This window comes from Thunnus thynnus, chromosome 4 (assembly GCF_963924715.1).
Source record: "Thunnus thynnus chromosome 4, fThuThy2.1, whole genome shotgun sequence".
NCBI lineage: Eukaryota > Metazoa > Chordata > Actinopteri > Scombriformes > Scombridae > Thunnus > Thunnus thynnus.
Window position 1 is genome coordinate 3,712,914 of NC_089520.1, and position 23,652 is coordinate 3,736,565.

At 37.7% G+C, this 23,652-nt stretch overlaps 2 protein-coding genes across 16 annotated transcripts in view; one reads left to right on the top strand and one right to left on the bottom strand.

The window, feature by feature from the left end:
• Window positions 1-23,652, top strand: part of LOC137180918 (dedicator of cytokinesis protein 3-like) — a 213,562-nt gene that overhangs the window by 152,978 nt on the left and 36,932 nt on the right. For all 13 annotated transcript variants that reach the window (XM_067586217.1, XM_067586223.1, XM_067586211.1 and 10 more), the window contains 6 exons: window positions 198-279; window positions 1,289-1,349; window positions 1,717-1,864; window positions 3,775-3,863; window positions 4,627-4,752; window positions 9,868-9,992. In XM_067586217.1, coding sequence (XP_067442318.1) covers window positions 198-279; window positions 1,289-1,349; window positions 1,717-1,864; window positions 3,775-3,863; window positions 4,627-4,752; window positions 9,868-9,992 — 631 coding nt within the window. The remainder of the gene's footprint in view (window positions 1-197; window positions 280-1,288; window positions 1,350-1,716; window positions 1,865-3,774; window positions 3,864-4,626; window positions 4,753-9,867; window positions 9,993-23,652) is intronic.
• On the bottom strand, window positions 12,373-21,806 carry LOC137180917 (CD276 antigen homolog). 3 transcript variants are annotated; one of them, XM_067586208.1, is made up of 6 exons: window positions 21,430-21,806; window positions 19,675-19,713; window positions 17,008-17,286; window positions 16,657-16,815; window positions 15,743-15,832; window positions 12,373-15,001 (listed from the first exon to the last, which is right to left on the bottom strand). In XM_067586208.1, exons 1-5 carry the CDS (start codon window positions 21,803-21,805, stop codon window positions 15,747-15,749), a joined length of 939 nt encoding a protein of 312 aa, XP_067442309.1. In that variant the 5' UTR covers window position 21,806; the 3' UTR covers window positions 12,373-15,001; window positions 15,743-15,746. The 3 variants fall into 3 exon arrangements, with proteins under 3 accessions (XP_067442309.1, XP_067442308.1, XP_067442311.1); XM_067586207.1 differs by having other exon boundaries at window positions 16,648-16,815; XM_067586210.1 differs by lacking the exon at window positions 19,675-19,713 and having other exon boundaries at window positions 16,648-16,815.

Below are 23,652 nucleotides of genomic sequence, written 5' to 3' on the forward strand. Positions count from 1 at the left end.
AAAAACAGAATCTTGGGTCAGAAAAGATTTAATCCCAGACACCCAGTGAGTCCTGAAATCTGCAGTGAGACACTAACTGAGTTAATTTCTTTTAGGTCAAAGGTCAGTTACAGAGCAGCAGCCCTGCAGCTAGTTCACATTACATGGGGTTTAAATGTTTGTTCAAAAGCTAAAGGCAGTTGTTTGTGTTTTTCCAGTGAGAAGTTCATGGTCAGACTGAACAAGAACGGAGGACCGAAGAATCCAGAGAAGGTGGACAGGCTGTGTGCTCTCTTTACGGTAACATACGCACAGAATCACACATTTAAAATGACAAAGACATGTTTAAAATGCAGGTGGTTGAACACAGTACCAGTACTGATACTGTAGTCTAAGATAGATGTGATGTGAAGTAGATGTGAAGAAGTGGGAGGAAGAATATAAAAGTAAGGATGCATTGCCCCCTATTGCTCTGTTGTAGAATCAGCTTCACTCACAATCATGTGGTTCAGCAGAAGAACCTTAATAAACACAGAGAGACGCTGATATAACCAGAAACAAGAGAGCAGCCATCATGAACGTATTTTCATTGCTGTGTTATTATGAGGCTTTTGGGAGAAAAGCTCCACCAAATTCAAAAATGTTTTTCTCTGAGAAATATAAAAATATAGAAAATAATATAAAGAGACTAAAAGGCAGAGTTTAAATAGAAGGTAAAATATGCTTTTTCTTGCTTCCCATGATAACATCAGTTAATTTCAGTGTAGGGCTGCAACTAACGATTATTTTCATTGTCAATTAATCTGCTGATTATTGTGTCAATTAATCAATTACTTGTTTAGTCTATGAGTTGTCAGCTATAAGTGAAATGCATCATAATTTCCCACAACAAGGAGATGTATTAAAATGTCTTCAAATTGGAGAAGCTGGAGGCCGATTGTTTTTATTTTGGATTTTTTTTTTGCATTTTTGTTCGAAAAATTATTAAATCTATTAATCAATTATCAATTAATTACTTAATTAATTTTCTGTTAATCAGTTAATTGATTAATTGACTAATTGTTGCAGCTTTATTTCAATCTAACTTTGCTGTTTTGGTGTTTGGGGCAAATGTCTAAAAAGTACCGCAGGAGGAAATCCAGAAGAATCGTCAGTCCTGCACTTCTACATTATAAATCTGAGCGTGAATCGTGATATTTTCTTGCTCTGATGTGATTAATTTTATTAACAGAACAAGAAAATATCAGTGCTGAATTTGAACTTGTATTTTCAGTAACTGTGTCGTTTTGTTTTCTCTTGGACTGTGCAGGACCTGAGCAACAAAGACATGAAGAGAGATCTCTACATCGTCTCACAGGTCATCAGAACAGGTAAGACTGTAGTAGACATACAGTAAAACATACAGGAAGTATGTTGAGACTGTCAGAGTGTCCAAGGTCATTTTTGAGACTGTAGTTTGTAGTGCTGCTACATGACTGATTAATAATTTACAAAAGAAGGAAACAAAGTAGAATATGACATGATGAAGCTGAGTATCTTTGCAGTAACTTACATTCTAAACTTTAGTTCATGTCAGAAAACATGCAGTATGCACAGGATGTAGTTTCATCTTTTTAAATGTGCTTCTCTTTTGTAATTGTTTACTTCCAACTCAGAGACAATTTTATGTATGTGTGCTGCTGAATGACCATACATACACACACACACACACACACACACACACACTTCCTGTTGCAGGTCGCATGCTGTTGAATGACAGTAAGAAGGGCCCTCCACACGTTCAGTACCGCCGACCGTACGGCTGCGCTGTCCTGGCCATGAGTGACGTTCTGCAGACCATCTCAGAGCTCAAAGAGGAGAAAGACTTTGTCCTGAAAGTCTACACGTAAGTGGCTGCACACACACATACACACACACACACACACACTCTATATACATGCTATAATGTTTGGTGTTAATTAAAATCTCATCATGTGCTGCTCACAGAAGTCAATCCAAGCAGTCTGCATGTTGTTTAATTCTCCTCAGATATATTATCTGATAACAAATATGTCAAACAAATACACAGTGATGATATATATATATATATATATATATATATATATATATATATATATATATATATATATATATATATATATATATATATATATATATATATATATATATATTATCTTCTATTAATTCTATTCTACTCAGTCTTTTATGAGCATTAAGACCCATAGCAGACCTGTGCTCACATTACATCACTACATGTCACTGGTCTGAGTATTTTGACTGCTAATTTTCGATATATTCAGTGAAACTAGGTTTATATTTAACTCAGCTACCTTCTGACCTCTGAAAAACTTAACTTTTCAGCCTAACTGGTTCATACTCTCAGGCTGAAGATCTGCTGATTAAAACACATTTTATTGAATGTTAAACTGAGTCATCACACTAAAATGAATCTATTTCTGTAGCACTGCTAACAGCTATGAACCAGGCATTAAAATTTATCTGGGAGCAAGAACTCACAGAGAAATTAGTAAATAAAATCATAGTTCCATTCATTTGATATAAGGAAGAGCCTGACAATACAAATATAAGTTTCAGTTCTTTAGTTTTTAGTTAAAGGAAAGAGAACTGCATGTTCACAACTGTCAGGGAATAAGATGTAGTATATGGGAATTCATTAAAGGACCAGTATGTAGGATTTAGCGCTGAGGTTCAAAAGATGGACACACAAAAGGCTCCACAACTCCTTTTTGAAAACTATATCCTGTTGTCCTGAACTGAACATTTTGGGGCACAGAGGAAAAGAAGCTGAGTGCAAAATTAGTGACAAATGAATCTGATAGAAAAGGTCAGTGAGAAGAAAAGAACAAAAGGTTAAAGATGAGACAATAAAAGAGGAGGATATCTTTACATCATATTCTTCACTCTTGTCCCTTTGTCTCCTCAGCCAATGACCTTTTCCTTCTTCTCTTCTGCTTAACCCTTTATTTCCTCAGTCTCTCACCTCATCTAACCTTTTTTTTCTCACTCTGTCTATCACTGATACTGCAATATGTAGGAGAAATGTCCCATAAGCTACAGACAGCCACTTCACTGTTGTGTCACACAGTAGTTTTTGCAGTCTTATAATGCCATCAGCACTCCATTCTTCATACAACACAGACTTATTCACACCCACTCACACACACACACACACACACACACACACACAGTCATAGTTACATCATGTTGTGACTGTCAGCACTGTAGGGCTCCTGCAGGCAAGTCTTAAGAAGTTTCAGCCGAGAGGAATTCCCTTGCCTCTGCAAACTGTGTGTGTGTGTGTGTGTGTGTGTGTGTGTGTGTGTGTGTATGTGTGTGTTTGAGGCCTCACAGCAACCTTAGCTGAACTCCTGAGGGGGGTTCATGCTTCATGGGTGGTTACACATCCTCTCTTTGTACCTCGGGGTTCCTGCTTCTCAAGCCTCTTGTGTGACATCTATGTGACTGAAAATGCCAACATGTTAGTGGCCCTGTAGCACAATTCTTCACATCCGCCAGCAAAGATAAATAATAAATAACTACTAGAATCCACCAGTATTTCTACTTGCTTATTGTTCAGCTGATGCTGTGGACATGGATGAGCTGTTATCATCTTTATTACTTCAAATTCCAGCTAGTCCTTCTGCCTGACTGCAGTATAGCTCCTGTGCAGTGTTAGCTGCAATTGCAATTAATTACAATTAACTAAGCCTCTCCCAAATGAGTCACAAAAATGTTTTCTGCTTGATAAGACCTGAGATTTATGTTGCTTTCCAGCTGCAACAACGAGAATGAATGGTACCAGATCCACGAGAACATCATCCGCAAGTCCAGCACCAAATACACCGCTCCCAGCACCAACTACGGTAGGACAGAGTGTGTGTGTATCTCGTGCTACCTTAATTATGACTGGAAACAGCTTGAGTGTGTGTGTGTGACAGTGTCAGTATGATTAATTGATATGTGAGCAGATCAGATGCATTTAACCCAAATCTGATCAAATGTATTTGTGGTAAATTGATCAGCTGACAGCACAGATATTAACCATATCAATTTCAATTTTTTTTTTAGATGACTTACTGTAGTTGTACATTCAAATGCTGTTTAATTTATCCAAATACTGTCATCTGTTAATAATTACTGTAAAGATCAACTCCAAGATAAAGATGTCAGTGTTTTCTGACAGGAAACATAACATTAATAACCAGGTTATCTATAACTTTACAGACACTAATAAACTAATAAACTAATAAACTAATAAAAAGTTAGACAAACACAGAACTCATGAACTTTCAAAACAAACACACAAACCTTTGACTTGTTTGGAAACCATCTCTCACTCTGAATGACACAAGCATGTCATCACTTGACATCAGCTGGAAAATCATCTTAATTAGTGTCACTGCAGGGAACTCTCAGCCTCTTGTGCCCACGTGTTAAAGTCAGTGAACTCCCGTGTTCCCAAAATGTATCATCTAACGTATGGTCTTATTGAGAGGAGGTTGTAACCAGTGTGTTTTCATGCCTTATAGGAAAATTTGGTTATTCCATACTTCCATACTTCCAGCTTTACTTCATGTATCTCGTCTCTTTCTTCTCTGTTTCGCTCTCTTGCTTCCATCCCTGCAGGTCTGATCATCTCTCTGCAGCTGCTGAGGGGCGACATGGAGCAGGTCCGCAGAGAGAACCCACTCATTTTCAGCAGGGGGGTGGCCATCACACGCAAACTGGGCTTCCCTGATGTCATCATGCCAGGTGAGTCAGTGATTCAGCCACATCACTTATTTATTTATTTAGCTAGAGTTAGCTTACAGCTCATTTTCAGTTGCGGCCCCTTTGCAGGTCACAATTAAAACATATAACAGCACAATGACAAAACAGTACAAAGCAAAAAACAGACAGCACACATTAAACAAAGTTACACATCACACACACACACACACACACACACACAATGTCAACTAGAAATGACCAATGAATGCTTGAAAATTTGAAAGAAGGATTATTTGCATTCATGAGAAGACCATGAGATAAAATGTAGAGTCAGTGGTTACAGAGCTGAGCAGCTTTTAGCAGACTTTTTAATTTGGTTTTAAATCTACTGATGGAGCTGCAGATCTTCATGTCATCAGGTGGGACGTCACACTGAGTCGTGGCTTTTACAGAGAAAGCTGACTGTCCGAATGCAGTGTGACAAAATGGTCCAGTACAATCTCTTATAGAGGATTTTATAGAGTTCACTGAATGAAAATACACAGTCACATAATGGAGGAGGGGCCAAATCATTTAAAATTTTATAAACAAGGCACAAATTTGAATATAATTTAAAATTCTCAAAGCTCAGTCAATTGTATTTCTTCTGTATCCTACAGTTATGATAATGCATTGTCTTTTTATCCAGAGTTTTTAAGGTTTGTTTATATAAGGACTCTAGTGGTTTTATGGCTGTTTCTCCAGCCTGCCCCAAACATGCAATGCAATAAGACATGCATAAATATCTTGTCTGTATCCAGAGAGATACAGTTTGGAAACTGTCTCTGGATGCAGACAAGACATGTATCCCATCACAACATGAGGGGATGATTAATTTTCTCTGGGACACAAGTTATTGCTTCCGAAGGCCTTGTGTTGACACTGGATCGGCATGTAATGCAACAATAAGAGAGGGGTTGAAAGTTTAAAAAGTTTCACTTTAAGCAAATTAAATACACTTTGCCCTAAAGTACTGTAGTGATCTGTCACATAACTGATAAAGAGAAAGTAATGTAGCGATGGCCCAGGATGTTTTATTAGCTGTGGGAGAAGATCTATGTTACAGTTTCTGGAATTTGTCTTCTGTATAATCATTCCCTCCAAGATTACAAAGACAAACAAAATGAAGTTCTGCATGGAACAAAGTCACTACAACTGGTGGAAAGTGTGATGGATTCTTTATCACATGATGCTTGCTAACACAGCAAATAAGAAGTGTCAGATGTAGTGATGTGAGCTTCCAGTAACTCTCATTGTAAAGCAAAGTGGCGTCTCTTTAGTTCGTTTTGGTACTGGCCAAAATTATGCTGAAATTAATATTGCACAGTTACGAATAATTGCCAACAATATCATCACACTGGGCACCATTTTGTTGGGCATTGGATACAAGTTTGGCTATCAGCAGTATTTAATGATTATCAAAGATAATTATTGATTATTATAATCAATAGAAATTATTAGTAAGAATTAATAATAGCGAGGCACCACCCTGGAGTCAGGGAAAAAGATTCAATTCAGTCTCAAAATTTACTAAGCTATCAATTTGGAACTCTGATTAATAATGAACTTAATAACTATAACCACAGTTACCATTATAGCTAATTAAGGTTGAAGGATTTTGGAGTTCTTTGCAGAGCAGAGGTTGGCAAAACTCATTATTGTGCAACATTAAACAGACAGCGTGTATATCCAAAGGCATTTATTTAACAAAAAGGTAAAAGAGCAAAAACACACAATATTAATCTAGCTAAATGTATCTATATACAAGTGTATATGTGTGTGTGTTTGTGTGTGTGTGTGTGTGTGTGTGTATGTGTGTATATGCAAGATGGCTGAAGTCACTTGGTGAGTGAGCACATGGCATGCAGGCAATATGGCCGACAGAGTGAACTATAGATACAAAAGGCCAGAACATGTGGTGTCTTGAACCACATCTGCTGCCTCAAGCAGTGTGCAGAGCCAGGTTTTAAACCACTTAACTGTGTGGTTCTCTGTTTCTCTGGTGTAGGCTAAAGCTGCCACGTTAAGAAGAGGTTAGTTGCATGCAAGGCCTAGATACTGGATGTAACGTGTGTCAAGTATGCTAACATTAACTTGGCAGTGTGACTATGCAATAACCTGACCATCACAAAAAGGACATCATAACAATAGTTCAATGAATAATATTAGCCAAATCAATACATGTACAGTACATTGACTGAGTTAAACATTCTTGCTTAGCCATGCTATGTTTCACTATATCTTGCTAGGCTATGCCCAGTTGTTACCAAGTCCATGGAGAAAGAGATGCTTTGTAGTGTTCTGCTTCTTAGCTGGTGAATCTGTGGATGAGTCAGGCTGAGAAAGATTTGGCTCCAAGGCTGAAGGATGCAGACTTTGCTGGGTAGACGGTGCTCCAGTAGTGCAGGCCAGAGGGCCCAGGTCACTCCTTTGTGCAGTCCTTACAGAGTTAGCGGCAAGTTTACTCTGCTTTGTGGCTCCTGTGCTTGTTAAATCAGCTAGCAGACTTGTGTGGTAGCTGCTGGCACTAGATAACTTAGTTACTGAGTCTTGGGCAGGCTCTTGCATCTTCTGCCGTAGAGAAAAGAGTTCTGTGTGTGTCTTCAGTGAGCAGGCCACACCAGAGAGCAGAGAGCTGAGCAGCAGAGGCCTTGAGGGGAAAGAGAGTGAGCAGAGGGGGATCTCTAGTTTTGTAAACCTGGTGCCATGGGTGGGATTTCACACTTAGGTGCAAACAACCAAGGATTCAGGTTTCTTAGAGTCAGACAGTGAGACCAAACAAGTACAAGACTGTATTAATAGGAATTGTTATTATAAAAAAGTAACACAAAATGAATAAAACGAAATATACTACACAAAGTCACAATTATTATTATTATTATTAAGTTTATTATTAATTTCTATTATTTAATTATTTTTCTATTAATTTTTATTATTATGTTCAAAAATGTTTTTGAACATTTTACACATTTTTACCATAAAGGACAAGGTAAATCCAAATAAGTGCAAGAGAGGAAACGTGAACAAGTAAGCAGACTGGATGCTCTCATCAACAGATGAGATTTCTCTTCTGTTAGCATCCAGTCATTTTATTTTATAGGAATAGTTAGATGTTTTCGGAAATACGCTTGTGCTCCTGCTGAGCGTTAGAGGAGAAGATTGAGACCATTCTCATATCTATATATTAACTGTGGAGGCAAGTTGTGTTTTTATGGGGGAGTTACAGGGGAGTTATGTGCTTCCTGGTACTGTTTCTCTCAAGGGGCAGTGACTTCTTGCAGTCTTCGTTGGTTGCGTGGCAACCTCACAGTGACGACAAGACACTGTGAGCTTACCTGCATTTTGATTGTCAATTTTAAAATGGATAACCTGTTACTTCAAACAGTTTCGTGACCCAGTTCTCAAAAGGCAAGTGGTGAAGGGTGTGAAACACAGAAAATGATACAGCTGCATTCAAAAACACAGAAGGGATTAAGGTTGAATTTTAAAAACATCTGTACACATACTGTATGCAGAAAATCTTTCACACCACTTTCACACACATTAATCATGCATATCACACACTCGTGTCCTCCCCTCGGGCAGTGATGGAGCGAGTATTTAACTCTCATCTTGGATGACATCTCCTCTATAAGGACAAGCTGAAATGATGAATGGATCTTCATACTTCAACACAGGTCATTAGTCTTGTGTATGTCAGAGGTATTCAGCTTTAAATGTGTGTGAGACACTATGTGTGTCTCCATCTGTGTTTGTTGACATGTATATTATACATAGAATATCTGCGTTTTTTCTATTGTAAATGTAGCAGGTATAAGTGGTAGTATGCATGTTTAAAAAAAAACAACCTGTGCCATTTGCATGTATGTAAATGAAGTAATTTTCATACATTCGATGTAAAATTGTCCCCTTTCTATGCAAATAAGCATCAATGCAAAAACAGTCTAATTCACAAAGACCAGCACTAATTGCCACATGCAGTTGTGGTGGAGTTCTTCAGATAGTTGGTGTTAACTGCGCGCACACTCACTCCTCACTCTGTCTCTCTCTCCTCAAACCTTCAAGCTTGTGAGGCTTGAATGATATTGAATGATATTAGATATTATATATATATATAAGAGCGAAATATTCAGTCAGACATTCGGGGGGATCGGTGGGTGTGAGGTTTTAGGCTTATCTCGGACTTTCAGCTACTTAAAAATATCCTGACAGCACTGATGGAGCTCAGGATTCATTCTTAAGGGCTGCTTTATTACAAACAATCCCACCGTATACATCTGGAACCTGTGTGTAACAGCTGACCTGTGAAGATGTGTAGCAGAACACAGAACATTAATTACCATCAGATCCTGACTGATCCGGTGTTAATGAAGTTACTGCTGCTGTGCATAAACGCACACAGCGTCTTTCTCAGTTTGGAGACGCACTTATTGTTTCAGATGCTGTTTGATGCTGCAGCCAGCTGTGGGCAACAAACAGAACATCAGTTCTGTGAAACAACATTATTGTAAGATTCAGACATTAACAAGTTTCAGCAAAACCTGAGTCACACTAATAGCTGTATTTTGACATTTGACATTTCAGTAGGTTATGTTATAGATGCGAAATACTAGAGAAGTAAAAGAGGCAAAATATGTAAAGGTTGGTGTGTGATTGTGGAGAGCTCTGTGTGTCTGCGCACCTCTGCTAATTAAAGACACACAATCGGAGGCTTTTGTGCTCTCTGCAGTTTTCATTATGAACCGATATGTGTGCTGAAATGTGGAGAAAAACCTGAAACACCGGAAACCACTCCACTCATCATTCACAAAACAAGAGCAAACTGCACTCAGCTGCAAAACATTATGGGTGTGTGTGCGCCGGCATGTCATTAGCGTGAAATCTTTTGTGAATAGGACCTTAAAACAGAGCAGATTGTGGGGGCAAATGCTGCGCAATTCATGGTGCTATTAGAGGGCATAATCCATTCTTAGTGGATTTGACCCTTAGTTTTGAAAGGTGCTATATTAATAAAGCAATCTGTGCATGTTTGTCATATTTACATTTCAATTTATTTCTCAGTTGAAATGTGGAATAAACTGCAAATTCTGTATGTTTATGTGTCCATCTCATTCCCAGGTGACATCCGTAACGACCTGTACCTGACACTGGAGCGAGGAGATTTTGAGAGAGGAGGGAAGAGCGTTCAGAAAAACATAGAAGTCACAGTTTATGTGCTCTACGCTGATGGAGAGATACTCAAGGTAGGAAAGGAAAGGTCCCACCATGAACACTTTGTATACACTTAAAAATGACTTTTTGTTTATCCCAATGATTTTCACATCTGGTGTGAATCGAATGAATTTGTCTGGAAAAAATCTGTTAAATGTTATGTTATAGGTATCAAGTCTGTTCTAGTCAGATGGAACACTCAGCTCCTCCATGAATAAATATACAGAGTAAAGCGTTAGTAACACAAATCTGCAATGAACCAATGAACCATACTTAATTTATTTATTGATTTATTTAAAATACAAATTTATGTTGTTATCTTACTGCAAACTAAATGAATATGAGTTTTCCTGGTCAATTTTTCAGTAAGTAAAACACCAAGAAATTTTGTAGATTGGACCTGTGCAAGTTAAATCCAATGAAAAGGCAAAAATTAGATTTACAGTAACTTTTGTTTTTGGCAGTAAATATAATGAAATTAGATTTATTGACATCCAAAGAAGGCTTGTTAAATAATCCATCAAACTTTCTTTGCCTCAGAAATAAGTGAGGAAAAGTTGGAGTTACTTTTAGCCTCAGGTGCCTTGGGGCCGTACGTACATACATGCAGCTAACATGGGTTGAAAGTATATTTTCCAGACAGTTAGTCGTTGGTCTAGTTACTGGAAACATCAGGAACCCTGACATTAAGACATACACACAAAAGAGTCATAAAAACTTCTCTCAACTATATGAAGAAATGCAATTTTGGAAAACAAAGATAATTTATATAAAGATAATACAGCGTAGTACTTGATCTTATTAGGGATAGTACTACCACTAAAGAGGTGATAATTAAAGTCCCACCCAGTTTTTCAGTCAGTCTAGTAATATGTTGTGGTCAACTGTGTGAAATGCAGCACTGAGATCCAGTAATACTAAGACTGAAATTCTGTTTTAGTGGATGTCATTGAAGACCTTAATAAGAGCAGTCTCAGTGCTGTGGGGTGGTCGAAATCATGACATAAAAACAGTTATTTAGTGCAAAGAAAGTGTTCAGCTGTTGAAAAACAGCTTTTTCAATGATACATAAAGAGGGGAGGTTTAATATGGGTCTATGATTGTTCATTAGTGAAGTGTCTAGATTGTTCTTTTTTAAGAGTGGCTTGATGACAGCAGTTTTCAAGGCGTATGGGAAGACACCTGAGAGAAGAGATGTGTTGACAATCTTCAGAAGATCTGAGGACATGCAGTTTGAAACATTTTTGAAAAAGCCTGTAGGCAGAATAGCAAGGCAGCAAGAGGAGGATTTCAGATATTGTATAATGTCTGCCAGGTTTTTGTGGTTGATGGGATAAAATCGTGTCATACTACTTGAATTGATTTTAAGTGGACACAGAGACAACACATATCCTGTACCTGATATGGAGGCACTGACTTCCTGTTTAATTTTTAGAATTTTGTCAGTGAAGAAGGAGGCAAATTCATTGCAGGCCTTGGTGGATAGAAGTTCAGGGGCTGCTGACACAGGAGGGTTTGTTAGCCTGTTGAGTAGCAAATAAGGCACGTGCATTATTATTATTTTTGGCAATGATGTCAGAGAAGAAGGACTGCCTTGCAATTCTCAATTCCAAATTATAAATGCGATGTCTCTCTTTATAGATGTCATAATGAACCTGGAGATTTGTTTTTCACCACCTGCATTCAGCTTTTTGACACTTTTTTCTGGTCTGACCAGTGTGGCGTTTCTCCATGGAGATCTTTTCTTACCAGAGACAGCCTTCACCTTAGTGGGTCCAATGGCATCAATAACATTTGTAATTTTAGAACTGAAATTATCTACAAGCTCATTGACTTGAGACCCAAGAGAGGGCGGGTATGACAGAGAAGGCCTGAATAAATATTTCACTGCTGTTTTCAGTGAATTTGCAGTTCAGCAAAGTCATCAAAAAAGGTAGCACAGTATTTAGGTGGCCTGTAGATATTTAGAAATATAGCTTGGGAAAAGAGTCACATATTCAAAAGAATCAAAGTTTCCATAAGACATCTGTTTGCATTGGAGGGAATCATTAAACAGAATGACAACTCCACCTCCTTTCTTTTGCAGTCTAGCTTCACTCATGAAACTGAAGTTGCGAGTGGTTGACTCGATAATACGGCTGCACTGTTATCTTGGTCTAACCAAGTTTCAGTTAAAAACATAAAATCAAGATTGTGCTCGACAATAAAATCATTGATTAAAAATGTTTTTCCTGCCAAAGACCTGACATTTATTAAAGCTAAATTTAGTGTGTTAAAAGCATTATCTGACCATTTTTTGGGACTGATGTTAAATTAAAGAGGATCAAGGATTGAGCCTTGGGATGCTCTGTAGGGTTTTCTTCAATTGTGATGATTATAAAGACAAAGAACACTGAATCATACTGAAACAGTATGTTGAATATGGTCTTTTCAAATATTCTGAAGTACACAGTTGACATGAGGCACATACAGATGTGGCTGAAATTATTGGTACCCTTGCATTTTATTAAAATAATGTGTTTAAATTAAAATATATTTTATTATCAGTGCTTGTCCATGTTTGGTTTGCAGTGGAACAAAACAAAAAAGTTGTGAAAATAACTGAATTCATGCTTATTCTACAAACACATTCTAAAATAGCCTGGACACAATAATTGGTAGCCTTTAGAAGTCGTAAGAAATAATTGATTTGTAGTGATACTTTAAGCAGACTATTGTTTTAATTAGTATAACAGGTGTTTTCAACCTTATAATCACTTATGCAGCCAGTTTAAAGGGAGAAAATTACTCACTGCTGTTTTGTACCACTGTGTGCATCACACTGAACATGGAAAACAGAAGGAAAACTATAGAGTTGTCTGAAGACATTAGAACTTGATGAGCTTGAGCTAGAGCTTGATGTTCCTGTAACTACTGTTGCCAATATTATTAAGAAGATTGAGCCCATGGAGCTGTAGCCATCATCTCTGGACGGCTTTTCTCATGTGCCATCTAGGCATTTTCTCATGTGCCATTGATGGATAAATTATCAATAGACTGAGGTTGGTTGAAGTCAAGCGTCTCTTTAATTCAAACAGAACATATGTTACAGACACAGAGAGTCTGCAGAGTCTCCGTGGAGAATTCTGACAAGACAAAGGAAAGTCACTGGTATATATTGACGGCCTTGATGCCCTTGGGAGGCACCTTTAGTTGTTTACAGATTCCTTCTAACAGACCTAGACAAAGCTTTACAGAGCTCTCCCTTCCACATGATGACCATGATGTCCATATGACTATCATAGTGTTCCCCTCAAGGCCCTGCCGCCAAATATATACATACATATATATATATATATATATATAAAATCATCATAAACAAGCATGGTTGTAAGAGTGGATTCAAAAAGTGATACATGGTTACATGATTAAATACTACAATCATAATGAAATCAACCAACAGTAGCTATCTCTAAGTTAGTAATTAATTACTAATGATTAATAATGATTAATAATGCCTTCATCAATAATTATGACATTTTCAGTTATACCAACATAATTGTATTAAATGGTTAAAATACATCACATTTGTAAGTGATGTTTCCATCAGAATCATCAGTCAATATCACTTCTCACGATTTTCAATATTAACGTCATAAAGAATCCTTCTTTTGTAACATTACATCACAGATCCAGAAGTCGAATTTGCTCATGGTATCTCGCTTCCCGGTGCATGACCATAGCTACAGACTTCTTTATCAGTGCCTTGATAATGGGAATGATGCAACAAGCAATTACAAGGATCAGAATCAGAAGTAGAGTGATTGGAGATAACAATTTGAAAAAGACAGCGTACCATGGACCGGTTACGAACCAGGACCTGCCAAATTTTGAATCATGATCAACAGCATCACACAATGAGGTCAGATTAGCAATTGCCTGCTGAATGGTTCCTCCCTCGTCATCATTAGCAGGAATGTATGTGCAGCATGAGGCACCTACGAGTGCACACACACCTCCAGTGGCTGCAGTGAGCTGATCCAACACAATGCGGTTCTGAAAGGCAACTGCCCTAAGGCCTCGCAACTCCTCTCGTTCAGCCTGCCACATAGCGTGGTGTTTACGAAGAGACGGAAAAAGTGACAGCATGACTTCTAGAACATTAGAGCCCCAGACAGGATCATGCGGCTGACTCACATCTCTCCTCATACGCTGCTCACCCAGAAGTTCACCAGGGTGGGGCATAGCTGAAACAATGAAGGAGTGATCAGTCGGCTCTCCAGCTGCACAGCGACCCACCCAGCCAGGAAGTCTAGCGTACATGTAGTATCCACAGAGAAACATTACATCAGTCTGCAGATATGTCCCAAGGATGTCTGGCACTGTGACGTAAGGTGCGCACGCACTGCCCATCACTACCTGTGAATAGTTTAGAGATGGTTCGCCAGTATTCAAGGTACAAGGACTCGAAATCGTGGAGCAGAAAAGTTTTGGGATCTTTCCTACTTTCACAGAGGAGGAATCAGACAGTACTAGATTTTGAGCAAAACAATCAAACTTAATTTCGGGTCTCAAACGGCCCAAACGGGTTCACTCCCAGCACTGAGAATCTTAAACCCAGAAAACTTCCGACCTGAAGAAGGTCGTAGTGCTGGCAACACATTTCCAGTTGCCTTGAAGACTGTTTGGTTTAAAACTGAGGCATCAACACCAGATGCCAAGATGTCAGGAAACAAATTCTTTAAGTTTCACTTTGAAAAAACACCGAAATCTTCACCGGTTTGAGATGACACTGCACCTCTATTTGCACAGCGCCCCCTGTGTAGCCGGACTCACAGGTCACCTGAGGAGTGGCTGAGAAGGCAGTACGGACTCACTACTCACTCACCGGTGGTACTCGTTTGCAATGTGCCTTGTGTATCCACGTGGTTCGGCCCTCAACTCGAACTGCTGTTGGAGTGGTCAGTAGAACTCTATAGGGCCCTTCCCACTGTGGTTCAGTCCACTTTTTTCTCCGGAACACCTTGATCAGGACCAGGTCACCTGGCTTGAGATTCCGGTTCTGAAATAATATCAAACAAATATGGTGGTAAAACATTTGCCCGCAACTGTCTTTGACATAAGGTTTTTCTCATGTAGTCAGCTAGACTGTCCTCAGCTTCCTGAGCTGGTTTGTGTTGTAGTTCAGGAATTTGGTAACTTCTACCAAATGAGACCTCGAAGGGTGACAAACCATCTTTGGTGGGTGTAATGTGCATTTCAGTTAAAACCAAAGGTAAACAGTAAACCCAATTTTTGCACATATTTTCTCAGGTAGGGACCTAAAGGCTGGTACAATTGGTAATTTATCCACACATTGGTTTGTTCTTAACACTAGTCTTGATAGTTAACTCATTTCTCTAGGCTGACATTAAAAGTTAGTTTTCCCTTTCATGCAGGATTTTAATTTGTTGCAGATATAATTGTGTTCAACACTATTACAATATTAGTTCACAATATTTTTCTGTTTCATATTGTTACTCATAAGAAAACTATTTAATGACCTCTCTTTAGGCTTTGGAGAACTTGTGATGGGAATTTGTCAACACTTTTGACACTTAACAGAATAAACAATGTATCAAATAATCTAAAAAAAATGATCAGAAGACTAGCAGTGTTTGTTGCAGTCTTAGTTACTGACGGAAAATCCACCAGTAGAAGACTACTGTTCTAGCGTATTTTCTTAGAAGGCTACTACCTCCATTCACTAACTCTGAGAAATTTTATGTCAGCTTATTTCATCTTTTTTTCTTGGCCCTCTTACCTCACTACACAGCATCAGGGTCTTCGGGTGGTATGGCTAACATCTGTACAGCATGGCCATTGGCAATTTGGTTCCTGGGTTCTCTGGCCGCTGCATTGAGTAGAGTAAAGCTTTAATGTCCCTAGGAGTAATTTGGCTTACAGACAGCAGTCCATAATAATAGATATATAGGAATACAACAATGACCAAAAAAATAGCACCATACAATATATTTATCAAAAATGCATATTAGGCCTTTTTTATGTGAAAATGATGCATTCAAATTACAGCATGTTGGTATTTCACTGTGTTTTTCTTTCTTTTTTCTTGCAAACATACCAGCCAGTGTGGTTTCACTAAACCAAACCTTTTAAAGTGCACTTTGACTGGATGATAAAGTGGCTTGCAAGTTATATACAATTACTTAATGGATGTAGAAACAGATTTTTTTAAGATAGCACAAAATCAGGTAATTTCTTTTTTCTTTGTGTGTAAAAAAACGTAATGTATGATCTCAAGATTCTTAAGATCTTCCTTGGTTATTTTTAGTTTGATCATTCAGTATTGGGACAGAGACCACACAAATACATGTAATGTTAGTGCATTTTGTAATACATGGAAAACACCATTATAATGGTCTATATAGGTACTGTATACCTGATATGACAAAAACACTGTTTTTGTCATATCAGTGTGTGTTTTTTATTTGTTAGGATCCCCGTTAGCTATGCTTTACAGCACAGCTAGTCTTCATGGGGTCCACATTTAAAAACATACATTAAACATTACACTCAACACAAATGGCATACATAAGACATACATTAGAGAATAACATTAATATTTATTATATATATTATAAATATAGTGTAAGCCATGTTGCTGCACATTATGGATGATATTGAAAGCCAGCCATTGTTTAAACCTACCTTCATTACCTCTTTTTTTGAAGCACTTGAAGTATGTCACAGTTCCACCAACTCCGAAAACACATCCAAGTCCAAGTCCAAGTCCAAGACCAAGACCAAGACCAATCCACATCCCGATGTCGTGACCATAGCGTTGACCTGGCACTTTGCATTCCTCGAACATTTTCTCTGAAACACATTATAAAAAATAAATGTAACAATCAGAATGTAACTGCATATCATGTAAAGCACCTTGGACATTAACAAAACAAATACAACAATTACAGTTGTGCATTTTACCTAAATAGGACAACACATGCATACCTAAAATGTTTTGCATTAAATTGCATTGAATTAAGGCACCACTATGAGGAATCTCACCAGGTACAGTGATCTCGGCATCAACCATGTGGCTAATGTTCTCCTGCTTGGCTACACAGTAAAAGCGGTTGGTTTTGGTCCGATTCACAGTAGTTTGGAGAGTAATGTAGAAGCGGCCTCCTCTTTCTGAAACTTGTGGCTCATCAGCTGGAAGGACGTTTCTATCACTGTCCTGCCACTCTACCTTAGGCTCTGGAAAAGCACCTTGAACTTCACACGTCATTGTCACCCCGTCCTCAGTGGCATTACCTATCATGGTGTATGGCTTTGGAGCTGCACCTGTGAATATATGAATGAATATGAAATGTCATTATATGATGTGCATGTGAAATGCAGTGTGTTTAAGAAAGATATTAAAAACAGAGCAGCAGAGAGAAATTATTACAAAAAATGTAATAATGGAGAACACAATATTCAAAATATTCTACCTTTATTTTTAACATTTTAACCAAAAAATCTGGTAACTGCTCAACGATGAAAAATATGTAGAGATTAATTCACTGGAAATAATATTCTATTAACATTTCATATCCCTTAATCAGTATTTACAATTGTTGTATGTACAATCATACAACATGTTTGCATACCCAATTTTCCATTTAATTTAATTTACAAATAGTTTCCTTGTTATTTTAGCGCAGCCGTTCCCAACCTTCAGATGAACTGGAGTGGCCCATCATTGACACCACCTGTTGTGTTCTAAATGTTTTTTTATGCGATTTTAAACTTAATGTTATTTAACACTACTGATTGCATAAAAAGTGAATATTGATAGCCAACAAGTTTTTATACAACTGAGCTGTCAGTGTTAAGGTGGTTTGGTCAGGTTTACATTTGTACTACCACCACGTTAAGTAGCTGAAACTGGCCATTTCAACCATTTATCAATTACTTTTACCAAACTGCTCAGATCTCTCTGTTCAATCAATCACAACACATGTTTTAACTATTATTGATACAAAAAGAAAATTAATCCTTAACAATTCTGACAACAGAATAATCAATCAAGTCATTTATCAAGAAAACATTTTCAGCTTCTACAATGTGAAGTTTGGACTGTTGAATGATTATTCAATCATAAAAATAATTGACAGTTTCCACTGTAATGACAATTACGAGTACTGATGCTCCTGCAAAATGTTGCTGAAATACAAAACAACAAAAAAGAAATAACAACAAAAACATTATGTACTATATGTTGTCATTTGTTTAACTGGAAATTTTGGCGGCTCTATTTATTTTGTGTGCTCTGTGGTTTATTCACGGTTCACTTCTCACAACCTGTGCACTTCCAGTGTTTTACCAGGACGCGAGGGGGGAAATGTTCTACAGCTACCATACTGGTATAAAACAAAGGATCGAGCTTTATATAAGTTATGTAGTATTCTCAATATTTACAGTTGCTGAAAGAGTAAAACAATGGGTTACTTTTCCTGTACTCTGCTGTCTGGAAACTGCCGCTACAAGTATGTATTACACTATGCAACAGTTTTACATCCTCTGTGGTATCTCCTCATGATTTTGTCATCTATGATTGAATTATTAGCCTGTATTCTTTAGTGTCCTGCACAGTGTGGAAATGAAATTAGCCACAATCCCCTGGTTTCCTGTCCTGGTTGAGGTGGATGATTTGTGCCCAGATTAAAAATTGACCTTCAGTCTATCTTAATTAACTTGTGAAATCTCTGTTCAGACCAGTAATGCACATATAAGATACTACCAGAACTGACATAACTAAATAGATTTGGTTTCAATGGATGCAGTTTAAATAAAAAATTATATTATATTTGTAATGTTTACTTACAAACTTAAAATGTCACTGCTTCTAATGATTTCACTGATATCTAAATTTACAATGTATGTTCTTGCCATGCATATCCTCACAAATATTCATTTCAACTAGAGGGCAAAAAGGGAATGAAGACCGGCGATAGAGCGGCATACTAAATGCCTTGTCTTTGACGTTTCTGTCACGTCAACCTGCAAGTAGAGACAAATTGTAAAAAGTATTTGGCTCAAGAATAGTGAAAACAGTCAGTCTATGCATGGCAGTGAAATAGAGGTGGTCACTAGAGCTGGGTATCAAAATTTGTTTTTATTAGGTATCAAAGTCATTCTGATACATCTTAGTATTGAAATATTAAATGTTCACATTAAATACCAAAGTTGCTATCAGTTTCTCTGAACCAGACGTTGGTTCTTAGATAAGTTCAAACTTGTGACTGGCTATCTTAATTATCCTATGAAACTTTTTTTTTTTTTTTTAGCTTAATTTAGGAGCAACATGCTGCTGGATGGTAAAACCTTAGGGTAGGTTTTAAGGGATAATGCTGGAGACTTTCTATATTCTTTTACTGTTAACAAATCTCATGTGGAGAGCCAAACCAACATTTAATGTAGGGACCATGTAGATAACTAAATATAACCATGAAATTTATTCATATAGATTATAATTGATCAAATATTATGTAGCTTGTTGCAATGTAATCCATTAGTGTTTGCCTGTATCTACCTGCATAATCAAGTGAAGATAGTATCTGCATCAAAGTCGAGGTATTGTGAGTGATACGCTGTTGTTGTTATGATACCCAGGCCTAGAGAGCCAAAGTTATAGAACACACATTTGCAGATGTAGATATCAGTGACATCATCAAAATCAGGACTTACCAGGGATGTTTTCAGCTGCTCTGTCCTTTAAGGTAGGACCTTAAAGTCAAAAATAGAACATAGTCACAGTACGTCAGAGTGCTGGTGTGCCATAAACTTGTAAACCTATAGTACCAGTCAAAAGTTTGGACACATGTTCTTATTCATATTTATGGAATTTCACAGTTTGACCTCTCTCACAGGGTCAGTTCAGCTAGTCAAGCTGTAGGTTATTTGGTTTTCCTATGGCTGACATTGTTGGTTCTGGATAATCTGTCTCACAACACTGCTCCATCTGGACATCATCTTGTTTTGCTAACCCAGAACTTTCTAAACCACGTATGAGTGTGTAAACATAGAAGAAGTGAGCTTTGTAACAAACACATGCAAAGCACACAATTCATACTCCTAAAATGAGATGTTAAATTCTTATCAACATGTATTTTCAACATAGAAGTATGTTGTTTAAGGACTTTTTTTGAAAAGGAGTTCTGTGGAGACCTCTGACATGCAGCATCAGCAGATCAAGAGACGAGTGGCCACCGGGCCTCATGCAACAACATTTCCATATTTTTATCCTAAAACTCTCTTACTTTTTTCTGTGAGGTTTCACTCATACAAGTGTTCCAAGTCGGATTCAACAAGCTCTCTTAACTACCTGATTGCTTGTTTCAACCAGGTGAATGCCACCTGTTCATGAGGAGGTGCTCGTTGGTGAGATTGGATCATTAGCATAATCCATGCCCTTAAAATTACCATATAAGACTCCATGTTCTGCTCTGTTTTTGGGCGAGTTTCATTCACAAAAAAACTTGCCAAAGAGTAAAAACACTGTGCAGCTTCAAGTCCTGCTTTCAGTGATCAGTTCATAAACACATAAGATAATTTATGAGAGACACACAGGCAGTTGTCAGTGAGAGGAGTTATCCAGCTACTACTGAAATGTAGGAGTTGCTGCGCCAAAATATGCCAATAAAATCTAAAATTAAAATGTAGTATTGAGTATTCATTTTCCATTAAGTCTGTTTTAGTTATATATTTATTTTTGCTAATTTTGGTATAATATTTAAAACTCCAAATTAATTCAGATTAGGACATTACAATTGTAAGTCAAACAAGTGTTTCTCCCTTGTGAAGAAAGGCAGAGATGATCAATTCATGACACGTATGACATCTCTGGACTGCTCATATATTTCATTCGTACCTCAGAAAATTCTGAATACGAGAAAATTGATGAATGTCACAAATGGTCTTAAATCACTCGTACGTGCACTTTAAGGAGGAATCTGTTCATACGAGTGGTTATTGTGTGTGTAGAATTTTTTTTCATTAATATGGCATTGCATTGCATGGCTGATGGTACATGTTTTAGTTTGTAGAAAATGAGACAGTCCACGTGATGGTCTGTTATTGATGATATTGATGATCATTTTCTGCCTTATTAATTCTGTCACCTCCGTGTATGCATGTGTACTGAGAGATGCTTCTAATCTCTAGTCTGCTCTCATTTATACAAAGGTGTTAATTTGTCCACCCCTGCACATGATGCTGCTTTTGACAAATCTCAAATACACAAACTAGAATTAAAAACACTGCGACTAATAAATACTTTAGAATTCAGACAAATGGAACTAAAGTATGTATAAGCCTGTGCTATGAACATAGTGTCTGTGTTGGATTTTAATGTTTCGGTGTTGCCAGTATAATAAAAATCTGAAATGCTCAATATCCATCAGTATCAATAAGTTAGTTTAACAGTTTCATGAAAGCACTCACTGACAACAAGCCATACGATGAATGTCTTTGATGGTTGAAGAAATGGAAAATCACAGGTGTAGTTTCCACTGTCAGCCACCTTCGTGTTTCTGATGATTATGGAGGTGTTGCCTGACTTCAGTTCATCTGGAAAATGTGAGACTCGTCCTTTGAACCGCTCACTTTGACCCTTAAGGCCATTATTGTAGTGTCGGCCCTTATTGTACATGAACACCTCCTCCTTCAAATCTTTCTTCTGACCATCTTTCCTCCAGTCAAAGAACTCAATGTCCTCCTTGGTGCTGAGTGAACAGGGTAAAATGGCGTCACTTCCTTCTTCCACGATCACTTTGGTGACACCTGGACCCGGAAGACAAAAACATTCATTAATCAACATGTTTAAGTAGAGGGTAATCAGTCAAAATTAGATAACACTTTCAATTACTCTGAAGCACCAGTTAATAAGCAGTTTGCTACTCATCAACCAGCATATATGCCCATATCTGTCAATTTATCTGTTTCTGACAGTTTGTTTCTGAGCTTGTAGGTTATTGTTTCTTTTATTATTTTTGTTTATGTAAAATGGTTGTTAATTACACAAGGGCATTCAAAATTTTGCTCCACCACTGCTTAAGCAGTTTGGAACAACTGGTCGAGCTGGCTCAAGGCCAACATCCTGAACAAGAGAGAGAAGCGACAGTAGAGAGATGTCAGGATACCAGGGGCAAGATGGGGAGGGGCATACAGTAAAGAACCCCAGCCAGTCACAAACTGGGGATACTGCAGTTCACAATCAGTGCCCCAACCCCTAGGCCACCAGGGCACCCCTTCATTATAGTTTTTATACTCTAAAATATTAATATTGATATAGGCAACTGTTAAAATGCTAAAATGTTTGCCATAACAACTTTATTAGGTGACATGTCATTGTTCTTTCACTGACCCTAGTGGCCAAAAAACATTTTTATTTATTCCCATAACCTTACAATTTACATGGATATATGATGAGCACAGAGTAATTCAGAAAGCTGTAGCTATATTTGGTTTATGACAGAGTACTGAGAAGTAGATCATGTCCGAAATGGCATGCCTGATAGGCCTAGTTATAAACTCCAATTAATTCAATTAACAATACTTTCCAAACACTATTATATGAACTTTTAGAAAAGAGAACCCATGCACTACATATAAAAACTGGTGATAACAATGCCTTAAAGCCATAAAAAGAGAACAATCATGTTACATTCCGTATTATCAGCTATACTGTGCATCTGTTGTTGTACTTGCAATACCAGTATGTTTCAATACACTGGCACATAATGTCCCGTGAACCATATATGCACCTGAAGCTCTCCTCTGCCACTGATGTGAAGGTGAACGGGTCTAGGCTGAGAGGGGCTAGTGGATGGGAGGTGATGGCTGACATCACAGGCTCAAAGTTTGTCATGTATTGTATTGTATGAGATACGTAGCCAGGCACTGTAATCACCAGGGGGCTGTCCCCAACAGCTATCTGCTTGGTAACAAGCAGCCAATGAGGTGCATTCAATGTCAGCTAAATTAGTACGAGTTTCTACTGTCAAACTGATCCGCATTAAAACTATAATATGTAACTATTCCGCATTAAAATGTCTACAAACAACTAGACCTATGTTATATATATTATTGAGTTGTGTACTTACATTATCCCAAATGTTTCCAACAATTTTCAAACTCAGAAAAATCCGTAATTTTAATCAAGGTATGGTCTGTTTCATTTGGTCACCTGTCAATGGCATCATACCTATCTACCAAAGAGTTAACACATACAAGATAATTCATCTGCGTTGTGGTTTTCCAACTTTCATTCAGTTTTCAGCCACATTTTCCACAGCCACATAGATCTTGATGGAAGATTTTTCTTACATCTGGAAGTTATTAGAGAAACAAGCTAAGCAAACATTAGCAGCAGCTCGGCTAGCAGCCCCTCCCAGACATCCTCTTTCTGCCAAACAGCATTAGAGAAACACTGATTATTATGTGAAACTGCTTTATTCAGCGTTTTACCAGTTTTAATCCCTGTGTATATTTGTTTTGGAGAGTAAAAGACCTCTGCAGATAATTCTGCTCCCAGTAAAAACATAATGAGGATGTCAGTCAGAAGGCTAGGTAAGAGTTGGCCTGGTTAACATGTGAGGAGAAATTACTGAAATACATTTAATTCCTTTGTATGTAATTAACTGTCATGTAGCAGTGTTTGAACCA

What these genes read in the sequence shown, in the direction of transcription:
- LOC137180917 (XM_067586207.1), bottom strand. Translation starts at nt 21,805, where the DNA reads ATGTTGATTAATGAATGTTTTTGTCTTCCGGGTCCAGGTGTCACCAAA. An exon ending in AGCAGCTGAAAACATCCCTG is followed by an intron (nt 17,287 to 19,674) that starts GTAAGTCCTGAT and finishes ATATATTCACAG; the next exon opens with GTGCAGCTCCAAAGCCATAC. An exon ending in CAAAAAAAGAGGTAATGAAG is followed by an intron (nt 15,833 to 16,647) that starts GTAGGTTTAAAC and finishes TACTCAATGCAG; the next exon opens with CGGCCAGAGAACCCAGGAAC.